Source organism: Cryptotermes secundus, unplaced genomic scaffold (assembly GCF_002891405.2).
Source record: "Cryptotermes secundus unplaced genomic scaffold, Csec_1.0 scaffold212, whole genome shotgun sequence".
Classification (NCBI taxonomy): Eukaryota; Metazoa; Arthropoda; class Insecta; order Blattodea; family Kalotermitidae; genus Cryptotermes; species Cryptotermes secundus.
The window spans coordinates 469840-489312 of record NW_019721006.1 but is presented as its reverse complement, the minus strand read 5'-3'; the positions used below and the strand labels follow the sequence as shown (position 1 = coordinate 489312).

Sequence of the window (19473 nt, the reverse complement as noted above, 5' to 3'; positions counted from 1 at the left end):
TTAAGAGCTCTGCATCAGCCTCCATACAATTGGGTGAGCAGATGCCACTGTTTCTGGGACAATAATTAATTTCTATGGGGTGGTTCCTTCATCTATCCTGTAACAGGCCGTGAAGGCCCATAGTGTTGTGAGATGTTGAGGGTCCCACATTTTATAGACAATTGGCTCAAAGATGGCAGTAAGGTTGTCAGCCTTATGCGCTGGCCGCACTTTACTCCCCAGGAAAATTATTTAATTAATTCCTGGTATTCATTTCTGTTAGAGGCTGAGTCGACCCAGGGCCATAGTGTGGCTGGAAGGATTAGGTCAATTGAAAAAAAAAACCTCATCAGGACTTGAACCCATGACCTTCCGGCTTGTAGCATAATAGCAAGACAGAAAATGACTGGACTTAGCTCTGGTAGAGAGAATTCTGTGTTGGTAAATTAGACACACTGTGCAATGAGTCTTGCTAGTATGCACTTCCAAAGATACAGCTGTGGGGAGACATAAAAGACCCATGCAGATTTTCAAATGAAAAACAACCGCTTTCTTTCTGTGCTTTTAATTTTTGGTCAGATGTTAAATATTACTTATTTTGCAATTAAAAGTTATTTAGATTCTCCTGAAATATTCTACAAATCAGTCAATTCTAGATGCCACATGTGTTCTTTGGATGTTCTCTTCAGAAACACACCGACTGAAATGTGTTTTGAGTTACATGGAAACTAATGAAACTGAAAGAAGAGAAGACGGAAACATTTTCATTTGCATCCTATAATGGAGCATATTTCTTAATAGGATAAGTAGCTGTATGAACTATACACTTTTAATGGATAAAATTTGACATGAAAAATATGTCATTATGATCAAGAGGATTTAGAAGTTCTTGGAAGCGTTTGATATATTTAAACATACACTTACCAAATAGGTCGTGCTTCAAGTCACCAGCCTAGTGATGCTTCAGTGGGCTTGGGTGCAGCCTCAGAGTCTAGGAACTTTACATAACTAACAGTCACTCTCATCACACAGTACCAATTCAAAGTTTTTTCAGAAGTCCTCTATCAATAACATAAACTGCAGAAACCTTTTCGGTTACTTTGTTTTACAAAAATCAGAACCACTTAGACATGCAATTTAATATTGTTAGGCACAGTATGAAATTTCAGCAAGAAGCAAAAAAGGCATGTGCAAACTGGCATTCAAAAACAGATAATTGAAATGGGAAAATAAACAATATGCTGAAAAATTGTCAGCTCTTCAGTGGAGAAATTCTCAGTGCCTAATTTTATTATGTAATGAATTTGTCTGTGGACAAGTGTTTCGCCTTCTTTGTATTTTGTACAAAATATATTCTATACCTTGTCATTATAACTGGAGCTGTGCTTTAACAAAGTTGCACACATATTTTGCCTGCATTTTATACGTGAGGTAATACTACAATGATGAAATTTATATGTAACTAATTGTTTTATTTTATATTTATTGTTACTTTAATTCAGTTGTGGAAATCTAAGTTTAACAGAATGATATTTATATGCCTTCTTGATCTTCCTGAGTTGTAAATAAATGTGGAACTAAAAAGTTTTAAAATTAATGGGAAGATGTCCATCACGTTTGTTAACTGTCATACTGTTTTACAGATATTACTGGCAGTCATATTTGCTGCCAATCCTATGCAAACTAAATTGGATCTGACACAGTTCCTTAATGATGTAACCCAGTTATCTGGCCACCTGGCAAATTTAAATGGCACCGATTAAGGAAAGGTGTTACATTTCTATTTGAAGAATAGTCCGTCTTGCAATATCACACACATTTTATTGAATTTAAAAAGAATCCAGTCATTAAGAAAATCTGATTTTATAATAAAAGAGTATTATATTTACTGCCATGACGGTTCTGCTTGTACAGATATGCGCTCCCCCCCCCCAGAGAGAGAGAGAGAGAGAGAGAGAGAGAGTGTGTGTGTGTGTTTATAAATCGATTTGTTTCTTAAGCAGCTTTGTTTCAATATTATGTATTACTTCTGTTTTATTCTCTGAGGTTTGTTACATCACTGTTTCGAGAAATTTTGCAGAAACCCCTTAAATTTTATTGGTAACAGAAACTTATGTTTGAAGGAAAAAGATCCAGCAGTGCAATCAGAAAAGATATGAAAGAAAAAACAATGGCAAAAGAAAAGTGTATCACTTGCAACAAGGACATTAATCTCTTTATGTGACACTGTGGAAACTGTTTGACAATAACAATATCCTAATAATAACTATTTTATGTAGATCACAGTCTTCTGGAATGTGACACCATGTAGTTTGGTAGATAGGTACTAATATTTCAGAGGAACCTGCCACCTGCATCTTCAGGTTAAGAGAGTAAATACTGTGGATTATTCCTGTACCCTGCAGACAGAAACAGTCAGTTCACTGGAAACACTGGTACCCTTGTACTAAACTACATGGCTTCTGATCTCAGAAGACTGTAACCTTGATATGTTATTGTCTGACCTGTTCTGAACTGTGAAACGTGATAGGACTTTTTCAGGGGGAGACTGGTCCATTGCAAGGTCTCTACACACACAGGACAATATAGCACAGAAAACTGTAGACTCACATAAATCCTTCTCCTTAATGAAATTCACATTTGTAACTTTAGTGTGTAAACACATCAGGATGTATATATCTCAGGTATATTGTGATCCCCTTTACCGTTACTTCATTTTGTATTTAGGAACACTGCTTTACAAATTACAATCACAGTTATTGAAAATGTTAACAAAATAATATTGAAACTTTCTATAACTAATTATATGAAAAGAAGCAATATGAAAGTAGATGTATATAATTTCACATTTTTAACCAGCTTTTAATAAGCAATTGAATTATCAAATAACATAAGTGTTATTATTAATTGCAGGCTTTTGTTAAATGTTATGATGAAAATCTGGACCAATCAAGAAAATATTTCCACAAATATATTCAACTATATACTAATATTCTTCTATCTATAAAATATATCACTGCATTCATGAGGCCAATATTTTATTCCACAGAGAATCAGACCCTTTTTTCACCAACAACTGAACCACATTTTATCTCATAGTGGTAATACATTTTGTGACAGCCTAACAAATGGAAATGGATCAGTTATGTAAGCAGATTATAGTATATGGAAGTCAGAACTTATGTGTGTTATGATGTCACTCCTTTGTGTGAGTACTGTCTTTAATTCTACTATCCTACTGTTGAAACTGTAGCTGTAAGTGCAAGACTATGTACTCATTTATAATCAGTGGTGTGCCACGCATGGAAGCAAGGGAAGCATTGCTTCCATAGTTAAGAAAAGGAATGAAAGGAAGTCATATATAAATAAATCAATTCGAATATTGTCATTTAGCGCGTGTTCCTGCTCAAGGCCACATGCCTCCTCCTTCTCCCTAACCCTGCTTGGTGGGATGGACCAAGTTTCGTTTTGTTAATCTTCGTAATACTTTGTCCAATCCGAAGGAGCCAAGGGAAGCAAATTTCAGTTTGCTGGCTAGGCCAGCAAAGGAATGTGTTATTTCGATGGTTATGTGAAAATTAACTGTTTATGTGTGATTTCAGTCTTGATGGGTATTATAGGTAACATTTAGTGTTATTAAAATATTGTAAGTGCATATTTATATGGCATAAGATTGTATTTGTGATCGTATTTTGACGCATCAGAAGGAAGTTGTCCGCGTTTAAGGGAAGCAAATCTGATATTGCGGTAAGATGGGCAGGGGTGTGAATAGACTACACACACAGGCAACAGCTAAAATGAATGCTGGTAGACAACACGACTGCAACTGTGCAATCGAAAGCCTTTTAAAATGGGGGTTGAATAGCAGAGCATTTTCTGAAAAGAAAATAATTTTAGAAAGAGGCCGACCGACAAGCAAGTTGCCAGAACTTAAAGCACAAACCAAATTATGTGTGAGAGAATTTAATTTGGAACAGTATTCTAAAACAGAGTGGTTATCCGGTTGCTGTAATATAGGAAAATTGTTTTGTTGGCCATGCCTATTGTTTCTCAATGAAAAAAATATATGGAACAAGACTTGGTTTGGTGATATCAACAACCTTAATAAAGCATTGAAACAGCATGAGAATTCTCAGGCTCACATAATTTTAACAATGCAACTTGTTATGTTCAGTAAATCTCGAACTGACTGTCAACTTGACAGTCAAAAGCGCCTGTCGATATTACATAGAGAAATAATGAAACACTTGATTGATATCTTCTGCCATTTAGGAAACTGGCAACTTGGCCTCCGTGGTCTTGATGAAAGCATGGATTCTATTGACCAAGGTAATTATGTGGAACTAGTTCATTTGTTGAGGAAATATGATCATAAACTCAATGTTCACCTTGAGAACAGTACAGAATTTACAGGTTCATCGAACAGAATACAAAACGACCTTATTGACTCAATAAGTGATGTAAAATTTGGTGAGTTGATTACTATCAGTTCATTTATTAGATAGTACTGCTTCCCTTACCAAAAATAGTACCGCACGCCACTGTTTATAATATTGTATTTAAGCATATTGTTGCATTAATATATTCTGCACAGACTATACTATTTCTGTTCACATTGCAACTTATTTATTTTCTCCTTCTTTACACATTCACAACATGTTTTGGCCATATATGGCCATCATCAGGTGTTCTTTTGCCAGAAACTGTTTCACTGTATGGTATATCACACTTCTTCTATCACATATGAATGCATTGTGTCCTAATTTAAAGTAATGGACTCCATTAAAATAAAAAATTCAACAAAGTCTTGTTAAAATTTAGTTAAAATATTTCAATATTTTGCTTGGGGGCTGTCAACTCTTTATCCAAACTCCATTATGTAGATTTTGTTTGTTTGGATTACTTGTTCAGCCACATGAGTGCTTGTGTGTATGTATCTCTCAGAATATTGATGTAGTTATCATGTATGCCCCCTGCCTGTAGACAGGCAGGTTAAGAAGTCTGAGGGCAAGGGGCATGCATGATAACTAATCAATATTCTGAGAGCTCTCTTAGCTGTGTACATCTGTTGTTCCTATAGGGAACACAATGCAACACAAGAAGCACACAGCTAAGAGAGTGGCACACCCAATAGGCTAGAAACGGCCACAATACAAAAGATACATAGAAGGAAAACATCCTATGTCATCAAAATTAATGATGATAACGATTTGCTGTAGGAGTTCTATTTGACCAAGTGCACGGTGCAATAGACTCCTTAAAAAATGTGTTGCCTGAAGATGGCCCTGCGCGGCTGTAACAAGTAGTATAAACACTGAATGTACATATATTTTAATAATATTTTAAATATTTAACAAACATTTTAGTTANATTTAGAACTTTTAGGTGGGTTTCGATATTTTTACTTAGTTATTCTCATCTATACTATTTCATAAATCTCCCCTCACTTTAAACTTTATTCATGAATGAAATAAATTCTCCCAACCTGTTCTAAATATGACCCTGGACATATTACTAATAAGTAACAAATCAGTCAGATTTTAGCATGAAAAGTTTTTATATAAGATTTGAGGCTTTCACGGCGGTGACTATGAAGAAAGCAGTCTTCTGGGATTTGGCACCGTGTATATGTGGTGTTAACCGACGTTTCGGAGGAAGGCGATACGTTCCTCCGAAACGTCGGTTAACACCACATATACACGGTGCCAAATCCCAGAAGACTGCTTTCTTCATAGTCACCGCCGTGAAAGCCTCAAATCTTATATAAAAACTTTTCATGCTAAAATCTGACTGATTTGTTACTTATTAGTAATATGTCCAGGGTCATATTTAGAACAGGTTGGGAGAATTTATTTCATTCATGAATAAAGTTTAAAGTGAGGGGAGATTTATGAAATAGTATAGATGAGAATAATTCAGTAAAAATATCGAAACCCACCTAAAAGTTCTAAATAAACTCCAGGAAGAGGAACCCAAAGCCTCTAATTTGTGTGTGGTGCTCTAAGATGAATGCAGCACTGCAGTGCCATAGAAAAAAAATGTTTTGACAGATCTAGCTACAAAGCATGTACGTATCTGTTCTTAAGTTTTCATTATGTTGCACGTTTCATAGAAACATTTATATTATGCCATATGATGACAAACATTTGTTTCACATTCATTTTCACTAATGGAGACTGCATTAAGCATTTCAGTATCTTTCCCTCTAAAACCTAGATGTGGCCTTGAATATATCTGTCACTCTTACATGACTGCTCTAAATATGTAAGGTACTGGATATTATTACAACATACAATTCTGCATACTGAGTGCACTGTTTATATATGCATTAAAATGAGACTTACTTTCCTTATAAATTATGGTCACAAAGGATACTGACAGTTCAAACTGGCCCTCTCTGTTTGGTGTACTAGAATATCATCTCATGATAAGAACATTTTGGCACCATGAAAAAATCACAAATTGAACACTGAACCGAGAAGAGTGTCTAGAAGCACAAGACCATACTTAATTTATTTATGAATTATGAAGAATATGTAAAAGACGTTAATTTGAACCAGTTTGAGCAGTACACGTTCCTTATGCTGGAAAGAATGCAGCATGGATATATCAATCTTACAGCCTTGCACAGCCAATTTCATATATTTTTAGATGCTGTAAGGGCAATGTAATGAGTTTTGCAATGATTTGAAAGATTTCTATGTAATTGGTATATGCGAGGGTTGGAACTTTAATAGTGGCAACTATTTATTTACAACTGATACAAAATAGATGCATGTTTAAAAGTTTTACTGTCCTTCAGTGTAGTCACCAGCATTGTGTACAACCTGTTGCCAGCGATGTGGAAGTCATAGGATACCTTTAGCAGTGCCTGTTATGTTGATAGTTCGAATGTAGCGGTCTACTGCCTGAAGAATCTCTGGAACAGTTCTGAAGCGAATGCCACAAAGTGGTTCCTTCATCTTAGGAATCAAGTTGGAGTCACAAGGGCTTAAGTCCGGGGAGTGTGGTAGATGGTACAGCACTTCCCAGCCCCACTGATCAAACAAATCAGCTACAACTTGCGCTGCATGCGGCCGAGCATTGCCCTACAAATGATGGATGTTTTCTGCAGAAAGTATCGCCGTTTCTTTCTCAAAGCTGTTCGCAGGTTGTGTTCCAAAAATGAACAGTAATACTGCGCATTCACGGTCTGCTGTCGGGGAACGGTATGCGTTAGGATAACATCATCACAGTTGTACACGAGAATCACCATAACTTTCACATTGCTGGGGTTCTGACAAACTTTTGATTTTCGTGGTGACCTGTAATGACGCCATTCGTTCGATTGGCGTTTCATTTGTGGCCCATACGATTTGGCCCATGTCGCATCCAGCATGTTGATATGGCGTAAGACAGCCTCTCCTTCGCACTCATAGCGCTCCAAGAAGACCTTGATGACACTGTCGTGCTGTATGGCCTCTGGCACATTCAATCTTTATCCAACTCGGTTGTTCCTGTTTTGAAAACATCGTGACAACACTACATTAGACCGCCAGCTAACACGAGGCTCTGTTCTTCTCATCACTGCGCATGCCCGTGATGTGGGAAGGGAGAGTCCATTTGCTCTGAGGTAAGGTAGGTATGTAACTAACGCGTGGTATAAGCGACATTATTTGGTTCCGTTGCATGGCGTCTCTACAGCAGTGTTGCACTGTTAAAGTTCGAACCCTTGTACCATGTTCCTTACATAACTAACCTTGTCCTCCCTGCCCTTGAATAATTGTGGCGAACATCCATGCCGCATTGTAGAACAAGATGCAAGCCACTTCTAATATCAAATTACTTGGAACATTTTTCAGGCACTTTTTCAGCAATGTCTGTGGCTACATAGAAGAATGATATTAGTTACTTATGTTTGAAAATGAGTTACAATATTCTTCTAGGCAGTCTCAAAATTCTTAATATATTTGCCTTGATATCTCAAATAGAAATGAAGTTATATTTCAGCTTACTTCTGTAATTGGTTGTCATTTATTTTAGGATGCAGGATTTGTAGCTCTGACACAGAATGCTTGAATGTTTAAAATCAAGCAAAAGTTTTGTTCAACACATGATTCAACATATCTGGAAGTAACATGATAACGACTGATTATGTAAGATGTCCAAAGAAGTTTGAACTGAAAGAAACAGCAGTAGTTCAGGGATGCTGGAAACTATGTACCTTACCTTGGTGCGCACTCTTACACATCAAGCTTGAACTCCTTGAACAGACAAATTGAAATTTTATATTGGGAAATAATAATGATATTCATATTTGCAAGTAATATTAGGTATGAAATCAGTCATGAAACATATATAAGATTTAAGAATGTTTCAATTTATGCTCTAGAACTCTAACCATTATGTCTCTGCATGTTTTAAGCTGTGTGATATTTTAGTAAAAGAGGCAATAACATGAAATTTGGCCACTTTGTTCTAAGTAATTAGTTCTTACTTTTCAATTTATCAAAGAGCAATTTACACATAAGAAAATATGTAAGAATTATCAGTGTTTTAACACTGTTAATTACTTCTGAACCACATTTATTACATACTTAAAAATTCGCTGTTTTATTCTGGGAATCTTTGTCAGGTCTCAATTCTTTCTACAAGTTTCTTAACACACTGAAGTTTTTGTGCAGAAATCGAAAATATCAGATTTTATACACATTTATGTGACAGCAAAATCACTTTTTCAATATTGCTATCCAATGTGTGTTGCATTTTGGAATGGATTTAGTTATTCTTTACTTATTTTAATGACTTTTTCATGTTGACAAGGTTTAAGTTGCAGTGAACTTCAGTGGTTTCAATATATTATTAAGTCTGTAATTCCAGTGATCAGCATCTAGCAGGGAACCTCACTAGAATTATTGAAAAGAGAAAGCAAGTGAACCATGACACAGTTCAGTAGTTATATCACTTTATAGACAATATTTTCCATGAAAGTTTCTTTGTTATCTACCCAAATACTACAGAGTAGATGTAGTGTGAAGAGTCTTGGTAGCCGTGGTCTTGAGGTCAGATACAGAGGATTGGGTTCTTCTCCTGTGTTGAAGTTATGAAAGGTAGTATGACCAATACAAGAGGTTAAAGACAGCGAATATAAGAGGAAAGCAGAATCGGGAGAGCTCATCAATTCGGCGCGCTCTCACCTTATATTTGGTGAGTGTCTCACGACCTGGACACATGTTATGAGGTACCCTTGATTCACATCCAAGCACAGAATCATCTGTTGTTGCACACTTCTTCTGTAATGGAACAAGAAGGTTATTATTAGTATTGATTCTCATTGTTGTCATCTTCAATATCTCCTTTATCATCTTCGTCGCCGCCCCCGCCCCCACCCCCACCACCGTCACCATTTACAATATTTTGTTTTCTTTGGGAAGCAACTTACAGTTTCATCTAAGCACTGAACTAGAAATCCAGCGTTCCCTTTCACAGTAGGGCTATTTTGTATTTGCTGCATCATTCATGCATATTCTGTACGTGTGCATTAATTTATGTTGACTTTGACTTACCGTTATAAAAATTGATTTAAAATCCTTACTTAGTCCAAGTTTAAATTAAACGTTTCATACAATGCCTATCATAGCTTCCACAGACTGTGTTAAGTATACACAGATATCTCTTTAAATATTTTCAGGGTCATACAAGTTTCAGATACATTGTAAAACTCAAGAAATTAAATGTGTAATGTTGATGCATCTTTTATAGTTTTGTGTATTGTTTTAAAATGATAAGAAGTATGTACAGTTTACATATATGAGGGGGACCCAAAAATAACCGGAAACGACCTGTTGCGCGCGCATGCTTTGTAGTTACGAGTTGTGCTGCTAGGTGGTGTTAGCTGGGGGTCTCCCGCGACTGTTAGTNTTTGCCGCGACTTGAAGAGTGAAGTGCAGTTTTCCCTAACAGAAAGCAAAATTTCACGCACACTCTTTGTTCCTTCTGGTCGGCCATCTCACTAATCGCCAAAGGGTTGAAACAGGAACGCACACAACAGAGCACCACAGACAAACCACTTAACTCAGACTGACGCCAGCTCACTAACAGTCGCGGGAGACCCCCAGCTAACACCACGTAGCAGCACAACTCGTAACTACAAAGCATGCGCGCGCAAGAGGTCGTTTCCTGTTATTTTTGGGTCCCCCTTCGTATATCCTTAACTACAAATGAAACTTGTTTTGATAAAGTCATATAGGATGAGGATAAAAATTCTTAAAATTGTTTTATGTTTGACTGATGTAATAGATATTAATATTTTAAGTTATCTAAAGTAAATCTAAAGAGTTAATTCTATGTCAAAAAGTAGAAGGTCACGATTTCTTTGACAGAGTATGTATATACTATCAGTGTGAAGAAACCTATTTTGTGAGTCTGTAGGTTCTTCAGTGCTATTTAAAAAAGGGAGCAGTTTTCACCAAACACCCACAAGTTTTGGTATATAAATGAATTTCTTTTGCTTTTAAAATTGACAACAATGAAATGCGGTCTTTGTCGGTATAAATTGTGGGATGTAACAGTTACTTAAGTATGCAGAACAGACAAGTTTTAGCGTATGAAGTACATGTCATAAAAGGAATAGTTTCTGCATGAAGTAAGTTATTACCATTGTAACAGCAACAGCCAAATCAGGCTCTTCTGAGCTCTGAGCCACTGCTTTCCCATTGACAGCTTCTGGTGACTTTTTCTTTCCATCCAATATCTCAACTGACTGCTTGCGCCACATGTAATTCACGAATGTAAATTCCAGAAGTGCAGAGAAAACAAATGCTGGAAAAACATATACATTCCAATAAAAATGAGTTTCTAAAATGTAGCATATTATCACTAGTATGTGTCACTATAGACAGGGGTTTTGATTGGAGATTGGTTTTATTGACCACTTATACACACTATTCGTGATCACAATTATGGTGACGTTGCTAATTTCCACACTTCTCAAATCACATGTTAAATATTTTCAGTCTGCCATGTCATCACCAGTACTTGCCTGATAATGGTTCAAACAATGGCCGTTCCTTTGCTTCTGTGCTCAAGTCCTCTCTGAATGGAGGCTCCCTTCCAACTGAACTAACTTGAGTTTTAGTCTGAGTCTTATAATGACCGACGGTCAGTTGGCCAGTCTCTCTTAGAATGAAACACCCACCTGGATCTTACAACCAGATTCTTATTACTATCAGACAGTTCCGGGTTTGTTGATGTGGGGCGCTCTCTCTGACTAGAGGACAGGTCTGTCTTTTACAATTGCTGCTGGTCCCTGCCGCCATAGTCACTCTCGTGTCCAAGTCCCTTCGGACTCGTCACCATATTTTACACTCTCAGATTCGAGACTTCCCTTTTCGTCGCCTCCTACGACTCACAGGGTTACAGTGGAGGAAAACAGAGCTCTTCTATTGTTGCTAAATTGTTTCTACGGGAATGTGTTTTGTTTGTGAAGGCGTTACCCAGTAACGGTTCTGGTATATTTGCTTATCTCGCGATCGTAACCTAGTAACATGTTGTTTCGAGGTCGTTACCAGGTAACGGCTCTACACGCTACAGCATGTTCGCTATATAACCGACTAAGCATGTTTGATCAATATTTCGGCATTTACTTAGTACTCAGGGGAAATTTGCCTGATAAATTGGTTTTCAGGAAAGGGAGGGAATGAATGAAGGAAGAACTGATTATTCATAGTTTTTACTTCTTCCTTCAGAAACATTCTAAGATAACAGATAGAAATTGGTCATATTGGCTTCCTTGCATATTCCTAGAAAGACAAAATTCACAATAATTTTACAATGTGTCTTTCTGTTTCCCTGTAGTTTCCACAGAGTTCCTAGTTAGGAGAAGGAATATAACCAATAGACGATTCAAAGAAGGAAAGAGATTAATTAATTTTAGGAGTCAGCCGAGACTGAGTTCTTTGAAACTGTGGCCTTAAATTTGATTATTGTACCAGGTGCAGATGATATATAAGTATGGAGCATTGGTGTAATGATAACTGCAAAGTACAAACCAAAGAGCTAAGAAGAAACCCGCTTCTTTGCCACTTTATTCACCACAAATCCTATTTTTTTTATTGCTAGTGGGGTAGGACTAAGTCCCTTGTACTGCGGCCACTACTGGCCTATTGTACCAGCCCCAGATGATAGGCGAGGGTGATTGTGGAGCAATTGGTGGAATGAAGATTGGCAAGGGAAACCGAAGTACTCGGAGAAAACCTGCCCCAGCGCCATTTTGTCCACCACAAATCCCACTTGACCAGACCCGGGATCGAACCCGGGCCACCGCAGTGGGAAGCCAGCGACTAACCGCTTGAGCTGTGGCGCGGCCATCCACAAATTCTATACAGACTTCATTGCGATTAAACTCGAGTCTCAGTGGTGAAAAGGCAGCGACTAACTCCCTGAGCCATGACATAAACTTCTAGAACAGTTACATTTTAGTATCATAACAAAACAAAGTACATTTCTAAACTTCCATCTCACAACTCAACTGTGCAGGTACCCATCCATACATGAACACTTCTGTTTCACAAGTCACCTGTTCAGGTACCCATCCATACATCAATACTTCTGTTTCACAACTCACCTGTGCAGGTACCCATCCATACATCAACACTTCTGTTTCACAACTCACCTGTTCAGGTACCCATCCATACATCAACACTTCTGTTTCACAACTCACCTGTTCAGGTACCCATTCATACATCAACGCTTCTCTTTCACAATTCACCTGTGCAGGTACCCATCCATACATCAATACTTCTGTTTCACAACTCACCTGTGCAGGTACCCATCCATACATCAATGGCCTTCACATAGCTGACCTGGGGTAATCCACTCTGGATCCCTAAAACAGGAACACTTAATTGATGGCTAAGCTCTGAATTTCGATATATTATTCATTTTCACACTTCCTGAAACAGTTCACTGCCCTCCAGAATATAATAATTGTAAATATGTTGTCTTTCAAAGTGCAATGAAATCATATGTTATAAACCAGCTATACTTGCATCAATTAGCGACAAACTATGAAATATGATATTATAAGGTAGTGGCAGGGGTAATGGTTGTGTCAACAGCAGCAGCAGCAGCAGTAATAGTAGCAGGTGTTGCAGTAGAAGTAGCATAGTAACAACAACAGTAGCAGTGGCAGTATTAGTAGAGGTCATGCCTGCGGTCATCATCATCATCATCATCATATTTATTTTACATTTCAAATATGTGTATAGGGAAACTAACAATACATCATGTAAAAGACAGTTGTATGCAGAAGCAACATTTGAAAATCTGTTACACAGTAATTTGTAATAATGTGACATAACGCCTGAAAGCTGGAATAGTGGAGCCAGAGCTAGACGTCTGTTTATGAGCAACGACTAAGTAAAAAGTAAGTTTCCGTTACAGCGGCTAGCTGTAACACATGTCCGTGGCAACGAATATCTTGGTATAAATCAAGGTGTTGCCCGGAGATTGGCACACATTTTCATGGCAACAGATAAAACAGAATAACAGAGTACAATCAGCCTTTCTACTTGGTGGCCCGAGATTCAGTTAGAGAATTCGAGAGATTAGAGACTCTTCGACATCATCGTTCAAGGATTGAAGTGTTACCGAGCAACGACTAAGCCAGCAAACGTTGAGTTCTAACTACAGTAATCTTTAGAGTGTTATAATTAATTGAAATTACGACTTTTGAGTATCCAGTAAATCTATCCACCAATCCAAACCCCGTCTACAAGTCACTAGTACACGTGGCAATATGATTTGGGCCAACACAATTGTAAGCAGGATGTTCCTCACACTCTTCAGTGGTTTCCAAGGATAGTAGAAAGAAGCATAATAGTGATTCAGAAAAGACAAAAACAATTACAGACAGAGCCACTGCATGCAATTCGTTCTGCATTTCCCTAGATACGTTATTATCCAGTCAGAGCCACTGCATGTAATTCGTTCTGCATTTCCCTAGATACTTTATTATCCAGACAGAGCCACTGCATGTAATTCGTTCTACATTTCTCTAGATACTTTATTATCCAGACTTAATCTAGAATGCGCCATTCATTTTCATGGTTTGATGTTTGGGCAACATTCCGTACAAAAGACAATAATTATTTCGGTTCAGAACACAAGAGCAGAATACATTTATTGATAACAATTAAATCATTAAATTCAGCAAAATCACGGCTAGTGATATTCTGCTCATTGCAAAGTCTGTGCGCTCTGAAGTGTGTGATGACAGGTTCAAATTCAGTTAATGGCATGGCTATGTTAGAATATTTATATGTTATTAACTATCAGGAAGGGCTGTTCTCACATCAAAAGAAGACTTATTTTAAAATATACTGGATGAAACAAATCCATAAACCATTAACTTGGAGGTAGAAGAGGATACGTTAAGATAAAAATGTATATTGTTATAGGCCATTACAATTTTTGGACTGTTGAATATGCGATACAATTTTCAGATTTTGGAGGAGCAGTTCAGCCTTTAATAGTCTAACATCACTTCCTTAATTTAAATATATCTCCTGGTGTAGGGGGCACACGGTAGCCTATTTGGTTGAGGCACTATGCTACAAGCAGGAAGGTAGCGGGTTCAAGTCATTGAATTTTTTTCAATTGACCTAATCCTTTCAGCCGCACTATGGCCCTGGGGACGACTCAGCCTCTAACAGAAATGAGTACCAGGAATTAATTAAATAATTTTCCTGGGGAGTAAAGCGCGGCCGGCGCGTAAGACTGACAATATTTCCGCCATCTTTCAGCCGATTGTCTAGATAATGTGGGACCCTCAACGGCTCAAAACCCCATGGGCCTTCACGGCCTGTTACAGGGGTAGCTTACTTTTTGCCCTTTTATAGAAAAGAAGCAAGCAATTACACATATATTGCATATGTAGCTAAAGAGCCTCTCTCCCCTTACCCATGCGGCAACTTCTCCGACTTCTGTGTTTTGCATGTTGTCTAATTGACTCTAGACAGGCGTACCCACAAAACGACGATGTTCTTCTGTATTGAATTTCCGTTTTGCATGATGGACATTTTATTTGTAAGGCTTCTTTGATTAGCTTTCCAGAGAAAAGTAAAATCTGATATTTTGCAGTATGAGAGAAAAATCTGATGTGTTTACAGGTTCCTATTTCAACTGCCTCAAGAATACCCGTGTTGTCAATCTGTACGGCATTGTGAAAGGTGTCGTTTGATACGTGTTACTTATCAAGATAGTAGGCAGAGACATTATGTAATTATGTGTCTAACGTAATTATCATTTTCACACCAATACTGTGACTTTCTTAACTAGTCAACTAATGTACCAAATAAACTAAGAAACGACCATTTGTCTGATCAGATTCTAAAGGGTTCTGGCTATGGTGTGGTTGAGGTTAGCTCTATATAAGAGACCCAGCTGAGTAGGCATCTTCCCCACCTCACCTGAGGACGGAAACAGATTAGTTTCCGAAATATCATGCTTTCTAGTTTCTAGAATATCGGATGATGGAAAAACTCCCAAAACCCAATAATACTGAGAAGTATCTCTCTTAACTAATTACAGTATACGTCCTCTTGCCGGTCACGGTAGCCGAGCGGTCTAAGGCATGCACTGTCTTCGCTCGCTCGGAATCCGGGATCGTGGGTTCGAATCCCACTCAGGGCATGGATGTTTGTGTACGTTTTTCTACGTTTGTCTACAGGTAGAGGCCTTGCGACGAGCTGATCACTCGCCCAAGGAGTCCTACCATATGTGTAAGATCTAGAAAAACCGAAGTGAACGGAGTTCATGGAGGTAGGCCTAGGACCACTGGGGCTGTAGTGCCAAGGAGGAAAAAAATACGTCCTCATATCCATGCTAACGAAGAGGAAAAGATACAGGGATAACAAGAAACAGGATATTCGAAGTTTTGGGTACGATCAGGGACCATGGTTGTTGCTGAATATAGAAATTTGGAAATTTACGCATAGCTTCAAGTTTGTTCAATTATCTCACTAGCCACAGGTCTTACGGAAAATATGTAGTGAACATAAGATGAGTGATTTACATTCTTTTATAACTTATAATGTGCCACATTATGAGTCCTGTTGTGCTAATATCATTGCACTTTGTACTTACATGTGACCGCCTCTGTGGTCTAGTGATCAGAGTTCCTGGCTACATATACAGAGGTCCCGGGTTCGCTTCCCAGCGCTACCACATTTTCTGAAAAGTAGTGGGTTTGGAACGGAGTCCACTCAGCCTAGTGAGGCTAACTGAGGAGCTATTTCAATGAAATAGCGGCTCCGGTCTAGAAAACCGAGATTAACGGCCGTATGGATCCGTTGCGCTGACCATGCAACACCCTCTGTCCGCTAAAGTTGGCACTAACTTCGCCGACAGTCGGTGGTCGCTCGGTCGGTATAGTTATCTTGCGGACTACAGGCCACGGAGTTTTTTGTGCCTACATGTATGTAACTATAATCTCGAATGCAAATTTACAACTTACATTTGAAAATTTTTCACTTTGATAAATACTTAGTTAACAACGGAAAGAAGCTCTTGTTTGTATTAATATTAAGTGGTTTAATGAAGTTAAAATTGAAACGGTTTAACAATTATTCATGAAACTCTTCTGTACCAAGTTACACGAATACCTGACTAGTGATTCTTGAGTTATTTCCCGAATACAAATGGATATGTGGCAGCGCTAAGCACACTTAACAGGCACTGTATGTGGTTTGGAATTATCCTGAAATTGCACGGGTAAGTCACAAACTGGATAAACTGCACGTGGATAATTGAAAGTACACCGTAACGCCCGTAACTCTTCTCTAACAGAACAAGGAAGTCAAATACTGCTAACAACAGATTTTTCTGAGTAATTTCACATCATTTTATAGCCTCTTTCTCTAAGATCCATGTTAATATTATATTCTCAAATCCTTTTCTTTCATATGGCTGCCCACCAGTAAGTATTGTCGTGAGAGTCATTAATACACTGATAAAACGCAAGAGAGAGGAAACAGAAATCCATGCATGGTTAATCTCAGTAGTAGATGAAGGTGAGACGCTTGTACATCCATGCTTCTTTAATATCTGGGTGAAAGGATGCTGGAAACCATTATTTGTTGTCATGTTGGGTGGTCGTGCAGCTAGCCAAGAAGTTGTGGTACCTCTGAGATAAAATTCCAATCAACCACAATAAAAAATATTCGCTTCTATTTTTTATTTCTTTATTCTATGCATACCGTCGTGTATATTAAGGTTTTAGTACGGTCACGCAATAACGTTTTGATTACTGTAAAATAAAATGATTGGTATTAAGTGTCACCGCTAATATAATAAACGGACTGAATTACTGGTTTTATTTATTATCAATTGTGTTATTAACAATGATCAAAAGTTGTTGTGTGACGATACTAGGGCCTTAATATCCACTCCACTGACTGAACTATATATATACCTCATCAGATATAAAAGTACAGCCCATTTTAACATTCATTGTATAATCACTTGATCATTATTAGAACGACCGTCTCTGTGGTCTAGTGGTCAGATTTCCTGGCTACAGATCCAAAGGTCCCGTGTTCGATTCTCGAAGTCACCAGATTTTCTGAGAAGTAGTGGGTCTGGAAAGGATAATTGAGGAGCTATTTCAAGGAAATGGCAGCTCCGGTCTAGAAAACCGAAATTAACGGCCTTGGGGATCCGTTGCCCTGAACACGTGACACCTTCTATCCGCAAAAGTTGGCACTAATATCGCCGACAAGCGGCGGTCTGCCGGTCGATATAGTTCGCCTGCGGACTACAGGCCACATAGTTTGATTGTTTTTCATTATTGTAAGAAAACTATACGTACTTCATAAAGTTCTCATTATCTCGCACTTAATCTTCCGCACATCAAAATATTTTCCTATTACATCATTTTGGGGCACGCGGTAGCGTAGTGGTTGAGGAGCTATGCTACAAGCCGGAAGGTCGTGGTTTCAAGTCCCGATGAGGTCATTGGATTTTTTCAGTTGACCTAATCCTTCCAGCCGCACTAGGCCCTGGGGTTTACTCAGCCTATAACAGAAATGACTACCAGGAATCTTCCTGGGGGTAAAGGGCGGTCGGCGCGTAATGCTGACAACCTTACCGCCATCTTTGAGCCGATTGTCTAGATAATGTGGGAGCCTCAACGTCTCACAACCCTATGGGCCTCCACGGCCTGTTACAGAGATAGCTTTACTTTTTATTACATTAGTTTTAAATACCTAGAGTTATTTTCCTTCGTTTACAGAAAATGAAACCACATCTCAAAACATAAAAGATGAACCATAGTGTGGGATTGTCGATGCTTGAAAAGACACCCGGTTATTAAACTTCTGTACAAATATTATTTGTTGCTATAATCAGGACACGGACGCGCTTCAGTCTACTGTGCCTTCGTTAATCGTTGCATAGTAGCACTTCGGACGATGGATGATTTTCAGCTGGTTCATTTCGCAGCTGAACTCTGAGCCTTCTCCCGAATGAATGAATCAGTGGAGTCTTGAGTCTGAGTCTTATGTTACGACCGACGGTCAGCCAGCTTGTCTGTCTTGGAATAGAGCACCCACCTGGTGCTTACGACCAGACTTTGATATTGTCAGACAGTTGCGGGTTTGTTGATGTGGGGCGCTCTCTCTGACCAGAGGACGGGCCTGTCTTTTGTCAGCGCCATTGTCTGCAGTAGTAAGTCATTTGTCATAATGTGAAGGTTATTTACATTTTACACGTTAAACATGTTAATAAATACATATAAATTATATACAGGTCCTCTGTAAGTCCAGGCTCAGTACAGCATATTATGCCCTATTTCTAGTAGCTTCCGCTACAACGGCAGCCTAGTCACTTGAAGGGTCTTATGTTTGACCGTAGCCAAGTTTAAGCCTCTTGCACTTTTCTATGTTGGGCTTCACCTTGTCCAATATTGCGAACATTTTCGTTATCATAATTTTTGTATGACTTATTCTTGTTGCCTGCATAAATTTGTTTCATAATCATATACATACGTGTAATTCGCGAACCGGCGTGCGTCTTGGAAAATTGCCAGTGGTGCGGAGAACCTTGTTTTACAGGCGCTGCAATTTCTTTAGATGAGTGTCTGCCTCAAATTCCCAGGCGGGATTAGCATAAGTCATTACAGATCTAATGAGAGCTTTGAGGAGGGTTAATTTAATATCAGCTCCTCAATCGATCACTTTTGAATAGGGAATACACTCTAAAAATGTTCTGAAGACCTTGGCGTCGATCATTTCTATGTGCAATCTACATGTAATCTTCCTGTCGAAGATTACACCGATAGGAGGGTTACATTCCATGAAAAACTAATATTTATGATGAAGGTTTATTGATGACTAAACCCATCTCCTTGTTAGCTCTCAGGGACTAGCTTTTCCACATATGTACAGATACTTTTTACATCTGGAAGCTGTCTGCTCCAACTAGAACCTAAAGACGTTATTGATAACAAGGAAATCA

General features: G+C 38.3%; 1 protein-coding gene across 1 annotated transcript in view; it reads right to left on the bottom strand.

Moving 5' to 3' along the window:
* Positions 1 to 7597: 7597 nt before the first annotated feature.
* LOC111874777 (glycine receptor subunit alpha-3) overlaps positions 7598 to 19473 on the bottom strand; it is a 307329-nt gene continuing 295453 nt past the window's right edge. Inside the window, exons 8-10 of the mRNA XM_023870560.2 lie at positions 12776 to 12844; positions 10616 to 10779; positions 7598 to 9251 (exon numbers count right to left, since the gene is read on the bottom strand). Coding sequence (XP_023726328.2) covers positions 9060 to 9251; positions 10616 to 10779; positions 12776 to 12844 — 425 coding nt within the window. The 3' untranslated portion in view covers positions 7598 to 9059. The remainder of the gene's footprint in view (positions 9252 to 10615; positions 10780 to 12775; positions 12845 to 19473) is intronic.